This window comes from Delphinus delphis, chromosome 5, assembly GCF_949987515.2.
Source record: "Delphinus delphis chromosome 5, mDelDel1.2, whole genome shotgun sequence".
NCBI lineage: Eukaryota > Metazoa > Chordata > Mammalia > Artiodactyla > Delphinidae > Delphinus > Delphinus delphis.
In genome coordinates this window covers 119,125,537-119,133,309 of record NC_082687.1, presented here as the reverse complement: position 1 = coordinate 119,133,309, position 7,773 = coordinate 119,125,537, and the positions used below count along the sequence as shown (strand labels likewise).

Genomic DNA, 7,773 nt, shown 5'->3' with positions numbered 1-7,773 from the left:
CTGAAATCCAGTGTCCAGAGGTCAGGTCTTATCTCAACTTTTCCTTACCAACAGAAAGCATTTATTAAAATCTCAGGACTGAGCTCATTAACTATTCATTTTTATTATACTAAAACAGTCATTTATTTTCATTTGAGTTGTATTGAGATAGCATAGTTCTTTATATATATATATATATATATATATATATATATATATTTGTTTGTTAATCTGGTGATAATCACCTGGACGTTAAAATTCCAAGGTAATTTCTATGTAGTCACAGATATTTAGATTTATCACAATTCCTTGATGTTAATAATAATCTTATATTATTATAATAATAACATGGTAATTAATGTTAAGTACTTATAATAGTAATAACATATTATTATCATTTTGAAAGTACACAGACTCGGACATGGCTTCTATTGCTAAAAATTTGGTGCAGGTCAGAATACACTCATCTGAAGTATATTCCCATAAAACAACACCTCCTTAATCTCCCAGTTTCATGACTATCAACAAAACAATCAATACCCATAAATAATAACATACATAAAATACTCATGTCCCATAAAAATCATTTTCTCTACAGGTTTTCCAATGAGTTTTGAATGTTAAACAGTATTTAAATTCGACAATATTTATTTAGAACTTACTATTCACCAGACAACTCCGGGCAAATCTCCTTGTAGTGGAGGCAAACTGGCAGTGCTTTCAAATGCAATCTCTCGTTTAATCTTTATGTTTTTCCCTTTGAAGATAGGAAGTATTATTGTTACTTCACAGATGAGGATATTGGGGCTCTGAGAGTTTAACTAATTTGCCAAAAGTCACAAAGCTTGTTGAGTATAAGAGATAGATTGGGACTCACATCTTTTGACACTTACTTAATCCAATCATTCTTTGTAATATGCATGTTAAAAAAGGTGAATTTCTAAATTGGGGTACCTCAGGGGAGTCCTTCAATAGAACTCCACAGAAAGAGATTAATTCCCCAGATAGAGCTGGATGAAGGCCCAGAGCAAGCACATGCTTGTCTTGCTGCAGAATGAAAGGCCATGCTATGGACAACAGGACCCTCTCTATGAGGTAAGAACTGGCCATTGGTCATATTTCAGTAAGCCTCTAAGACGTTGTGTCACAAGAGATAGTGCAATATATATAACACTAGGATGACCAATTTCACAGCACCTAAGTGTTGGAAAAGTTCTTAGCCATTATAATGTCCAATCTCTTCAAATCTGTGAGATGATGATAAACAACTTATCCAGGGATGAGCAAGTTTAGTGACAGCCCTGGTAACAGAATCTTGGTCTCTTGACTCCTGATTCAGGAACTTTTCCAATTTCAGTCCCCAAATGTTAGTTTTTCATAAAGTAGTGCAGGTGCCCTGAAGTGCTTGAACAATAGAGTACCTGTGGTGGTAAAGAATTTTACTCTATTGCTATAAAACAAAAAGACTTCTTAGAAGGAAACAGATGATGAAAGTCCCCTGATTGGGCAACTTTCTCAGAAATATGAAATGGAAAAAAAAAAAAACACAGCTCTTCTTTTAGGTATCTCTTTCTTTTGGTTTAGCCAAACAATGTGTAGCCAAAAGTCTCTTTCCTATTCTCGATCTCCCTTGAGCCATTACTGTAAATGAGGGTGATGTGTAATTTTCCTCTCTTCCAATTTCTTCCACAACTGTAATCAAAGGGCCTTAAGTACCTGTTTAGATATAGGGATCTTTTTTTTGCCAGAGAAAATAAATGAATGAAAACCTAGAACAAATGCTTATTTTTTTTGAATGGCATTATCGTATTCTTAAAAAACCCTGTGCATTTGCCTTATTTATCATAGAAATTATCTGAAATATTCCAGTGGAATTTAACCCTGTTTCTAGGCTAAGTGAATTCCCTTTTCTTTTTTAATTTTTTTGACTATAAAATTATTTTGATAGGGAGCTCTGGGGATAAAACTTCTTGAACATACAAACAGGTTTAAAGAGTGATTTAGGGCTTCCCTGGTGGCGCGGTGGTTGAGAGTCCGCCTGCCGATGCAGGGGACGCGGGTTCGTGTCCCGGTCCAGGAGGATCCCACGTGCGGCGGAGCGGCTGGGCCCGTGAGCCATGGCCGCTGAGCCTGCGCGTCCGGAGCCTGTGCTCCGCAAAGGGAGAGGCCACAGCAGTGAGAGGCCCGCATACCGCAAAAAAAAAAAAAAAAAAAAAAAAAAAAGAGTGATTTAGACTAAACTAAGGTATTATTAGGAAAGCTTATTCAAGATTTTGTATTAAAAATGTTAAAATTCCATGTACAACTTACTGCTGGCATAATTAATATCCTTCAATTCATTCATTCAACATGTGTGGCGCATTTAGCATATTACAGACACTGCACCAGGTACCGGGGATTCAGTTGCGAGCAAAAAAGATGTAAAAATCACAGGATTTACAGTCTGGTGGAGAAGAATGGCCTTAAGCAAATACTCACACACCAAAATAGAAATTACAATTATGATAAATGCTACAAAGGGGAGATGCATACAGTTGTAAGAATGGATATTAAAAGAATTTGTACAAGATAAGTCAGGAAAGATTTTACTTTGAGGGGAAGAGCAATCTAAGGGAGAGCAGCTTCAAAGGTTACAGCAGAAGGGAGCGTGGTACCTTCAGGGAACTGACAAAAAGGCAAATGGGTGATAAGAAAAGTGGTTGGAAGGTGCTTGTGGGTCAATGGCAGAGAGAGGGGAGCATTTTCAGTTATCGTAATGACTGGAGGCCGGTGATGTCAATACCAGAAGAGTTGCCACACGTCAAAGAACCATCACTTCCTTACGTGACTTCCTTAACCATCACTTCCAATAGTGACTGGTTTGAGACAAGCAGAGCCCTTTAGTTACGATAAGGACTTTGGTCACTGTAATGGAAAACCATGATGGTGGTTTCTTTGGGGGGTGGAGAGAGGGGAGATGACAAGATCAAATATGTGTTTTGAAAAGAACACTATGTCTACCATGTGAAGAGCCAACCGAAGGGAGCCAATACCAGGAAGAGGCAGGCCAGTTAGGATGCTACTTTAGTGGTCCAGGTAAAAAGCAATGGTATTGTCAGTGGTTTGCAAGCATTGCAAAGAAGCTATACAATACTTGAAGTTATTTCTTACCAGCCAATGTAATAGAACATTAAGCATAAAGAAAAGTTTGTCTGGCCCTTTATCTCCCCAATTCGTTCTTGAGTTTTATACAAGTCATTTAATTCTACTTTAAGGAGAACCAAACACAGAGAACAATAGCACCTGTGTCTCCTTCCCACCATAAGGGTTAACCCAGTAGTGATCCTGGTCATCATTCCCAGTGCTGACAGTAAATATCTGGCAATAATCATCATGGAATTTTAGAATTCAAGGGACATTAGAGATAATGCAATCAGGCCTTGATTCTGCCAAAGAGGGCTGAAATCTAGAGAAAATAATTAAAATGCTTAAAATTTTACATCTAGTTAATTTAGGAATTGGGACCAGAAAAAAACTAATAAAAACGAAAGACCTTCTAGTTTCTAATCTAGTGCTTTTTTTCATATTTCTTTCTTACTAATAATCGCAAGGATCTCAAAACTTATGCATGAGTATCTACATATTGGCAACAAATAAGCTCACGCTTTGGAAGTTACAAACGGCTATGAAAAATAGACTTGATAGTTGCTGAAAGTCAACAGAAATATATTTTAAGAGCATTGTTTTTTGTTTGTTCACTTTGCTTTTTTAAAAAAAAAATTGAATTTGAAAGCCTTGAGGCAGGACATTCATTTACTTGTTCTCCACAGGCCCTCCCACCACCTAATGTGGCCAATTTATCTTAGCTTCCTGATACGCTGCAGGCACTTTCCCACTCCTGACTGAAAGCTCTGCTCTTTTTCCAAACTCCACTTAACCAACTCAGCATGCATTAACCATTCTGTCTATTGTCTCTGTAAACTGGCACTCAAGGCACGCCTAATACTCGCAGCTAAGGACATTCTCTTATTTCTGCCTCCAAAAGTTAAGTGGTACGTTTACCAAAGGTCAGTCTTCTTTTTTCCCCCAAGCTATATGTGACAATTTTAATTTTTTTGCAATTACATAATTTAAATAAAATTTGTATAAGCTGATGTTTCATGAGTACAAAAAATGTAAGAGAATTGTTCTGTACAAGCTAATGGGAGTACCTTGGAAACATCCAACACAGGTGAGTTGCCCAATTTAAATTGGATGTGGGTGAGGCAAATTTAAAAGACTGGAAAAATATAAGCATCGAAAAGCATTCTATTTTCAGACAGCTTTGTAAATGTCTTACAAGTCTAATTCCCTTGTAAACAAAATGAAAACTAGAATTCATGGAGGATTTGCTGTGGGCCAGAAAGGCTCTCTGGAACAAAATCAGTTGATCCCTGCTGGGAAGAGAGGGCTTGGTGACTGAGGTGCACTTGTGTATCTTAAGTTATAATAACTTATTATGATAGTAGTGTGTTATTCTTCATGAGTCCCAGTTTTAACCAATTTTTTGATCAACTGACTACTTGTAGGTCTCTTATGTGATGATAAGAAAACATTTGTGTATTAGACACTAATAGATCATTCCTTTAAAAATCAATATAAGTGATTTCATATATGTAAGTTTGAGGGTATAAGTATGTATGTTTTCAGCATATGATAAAATCTTTATTATTTATCATATATATTTAGATATAAGGATAATAATTTTCATAATGGTTTAGTACTTACCTAGGACATTTCATCCTAAATGCATTGGACCTGGTTAACGTTTGATTTTGAATTTAGTTAAGGTAGACTCTGGAATGAAATAGATTTTCCGGGTAAATATTATGAGTTCTAAATCATATGCCCCAGAGGGCAGAGCATTCTATATAGATAAAAATCACTTGTCAGCCTCAGCGGACAGCCTTCTTTATGTTTTAAGTAAAACTTTCATGCCTTTGATTGCTCATTTATTTTGACACATTCCAACGCTATAGCATAGACTTGACCAACATAACAATGTTATACAATTGTAGAAGAATTCTTTGGCCATTTTTAATGTGATATTTTCAAGGTCTGTAAAAACCATTTCTGCACAGTTGACCATGACTGGTAATGCTCACACCCTAGTCCTTGAACCTGACTTTAAAAGTCCAACTGTATTAAAAACTTGTCGCCACAAATGGCAAATAGCTCATAAAACTTGGTTTACTTCCAAAAGTAAGTTTATCCTCTAAAGTTGGGTTATTTTGGAACTGTGGATTGTGTAAACTTCTGCTTAAACAATCAAAGAGTTTATGATCTTCACTGATGTACTGAAATCCATCCAAGAATCCAGGATATCTTTTGGTTAAGTTAAACAGAAAGCAACAGCTGCTTCTTGAGCAGTAAGAAACTCCTTAAAAAGAGGAGGAACTGGTGGGGGAGAAGAAGAGGAAGAAGAAATTAACCAAACAGTGGAAACAAAAAATGTGTTTGCTTTTAGCTGAGAGGATGCTGTCAGCCAGTTAGGTACTCTAACTTCCATGGTCTTTAATTGGAAATCTTTTGGTTCCCAGAAATTGTATGTGGTTTATACTAGTCTTCCCCCAGGAAAACAAAAGTATAAAACAACTTAAGTAAACTTTTAAGCCCTCCTGTTGTCAAATTTCCTTGATATAAAAGGTAAAAATAAAACAATGTAAATGATCCATTAAAAACATCAGAGCAACTGATGCTGGCCATAGTTAGGTCCTATAATCCTCAAACTCTTAATGTCAGTATCAGTTATTTTTCATTTTCACATCTATCCTTTTATTCAGTTAGGTATCCTTCTTAATTCTACTGTGAAAATATTTGGTCCTCACTGTGAGATAAGTACCAGGTAGGATCCTGGAGATATGAAAATAAGAAACACCTGGATTTGAGCCTCTAAGGCTTAGCATCCTACTTTCTCAATAGGATGTGAATTCTTTGAAAGCAAGCACCTCTTTCTTTCCTCGGAATCTTAGAAGCAGAGAATTTTAGAGTCAAAAGGAACCTTAAAAGATGTCATCGGGCTTCCCTGGTGGCGCAGTGGTTGAGAGTCCGCCTGCCGATGAAGGGGACACGGGTTTGTGCCCCAGTCCGGGAAGATCCCACATGCCGCGGAGCGGCTGGGCCCGTGGGCCATGGCCGCTGAGCCTGTGCGTCCGGAGCCTGTGCTCCGCAACGGGAGAGGCCACAACAGTGAGAGGCCCGCGTACCACAAAAATAGATATCATCTACACCAACCCCCATACACCAAGCTCTCCCGGTACGAGCCCCTCCTACCCACCATGAGTCAAGGTGATGAAACGATCAGTTATTTACCTCCTTCCTCCTCAGACTCTGTCAAAATGACACCCATAAACAAGTATAGCACACTAACTACAGGCCAAACACTACTGTATATATTTTACATATATCAACATATTTAAGCCTCATTACGGCCCTAATGAGGCAGGTACTATTATTATTCCCATCTTACCAGAGAGGAAACAGAGACACAGGAAGACTGTAATCTCTCAGTGGGTCACTAGAGGAGCCGGGACTGCACTTGGGCAGTCTTGCTTCCCAGCCTGTTCTTAATCACTATGCTACTCTGCTTCTATCCATACAAAGAAAACATATTTTAAAAGTTTACAAACGAGGGAAGGAAGACAGCTCTATTTTTCACCCTATATTTTAAACCACTGTTATTACTTAGCCTTACTGTCTTCACCTTATTTCCTGAACTTTAACCTGACAACTTAGGCCTTTTCCAAAAAGTTTGAAAAGAACATATGTCATATTACGGTCACACTTCTTATCAAGGATGATAGGGTACAAAGGTTCAGTGGCTCGTGGACCACATAGTGAACATATCTGGGAGAAATAATGGCTTCTCGGATGACCCTGCAGGGTAGAGACCAATATCACAGATATGAGAGAAAGATCTGTTGACTTCTACCTAGAAGTTAATAGAAATAAGAGTAGAGCAGGCAGACACCATGATCAGCAGTACAAACTAGACTAGTTTATATTGCAAGTACTTCGGGATAAACTGAGAAATTCACCTTGAATGGGCAAAGGCTAAGAGGCGTCAGGTACCCTATCTTTCCTTTATCTTTCTACTATTTGATATTCAGATACTATTCATTTTAATGAAAGTTCACCCTGTTCTATGTCTGACTTGGTTTTCCCATTTGGGATCTGCCTCAAACATTTTAAATGTTTAGCAAAGCAAAAATACTTGAATTACACATTTTGCAAGAAATGAATGAACCTCAATCAAGCTGCAGTAGGCTGTGATGTGCTGCTATAGATGTGGGGGTTCTGACCACAGTGTCTCCTGGTTTGGTGTAGCAGGTGCTTTGCTCCTGCCTGTTTCACGTCTCCACACTAGCCAATTAAATTTCAGGAAGTCCATTACCTCCCTTCTAGGCTGATTCTGTGAAAAATTAAAGGAGCAAGAACTTCAGTAGAATTCTTTATCTTATGGTTTAACATCACCCTGACTTACAGTTTGTAGAGATAAAGTGCAGAGAGGCACACACATGTTTACTAAGTCTTATGAGACTCCTAAAGTGGTTCATTTTCTCTACGACTAAAAAAAAAAAGTGAGGCACCGACATTGAGAAAGGCCCTATGTCTTCAATGTTGGCTGGATTTATTTGCTTCTACTTGAAAGAGAAGCTCTTTAATTGCTCAGTGTCTTTTTCTGATTGTCTTCTTTGTTTCTCTTCTCATGGAAAAACACCCCCCATCAGGGGAAATGTATAAACTATTGGAAATTATGATTATTCCTGTGATATT

General features: G+C 37.8%; 1 protein-coding gene across 1 annotated transcript in view; it reads left to right on the top strand.

Annotated features, from left to right (window-relative positions):
- The first annotated feature begins 400 nt into the window (after positions 1–400).
- The window catches only part of TNIP3 (TNFAIP3 interacting protein 3), a 99,078-nt gene continuing 91,705 nt past the window's right edge, over positions 401–7,773 (top strand). Inside the window, exon 1 of the mRNA XM_060013197.1 lies at positions 401–430. Coding sequence (XP_059869180.1) covers positions 401–430 — 30 coding nt within the window. The remainder of the gene's footprint in view (positions 431–7,773) is intronic.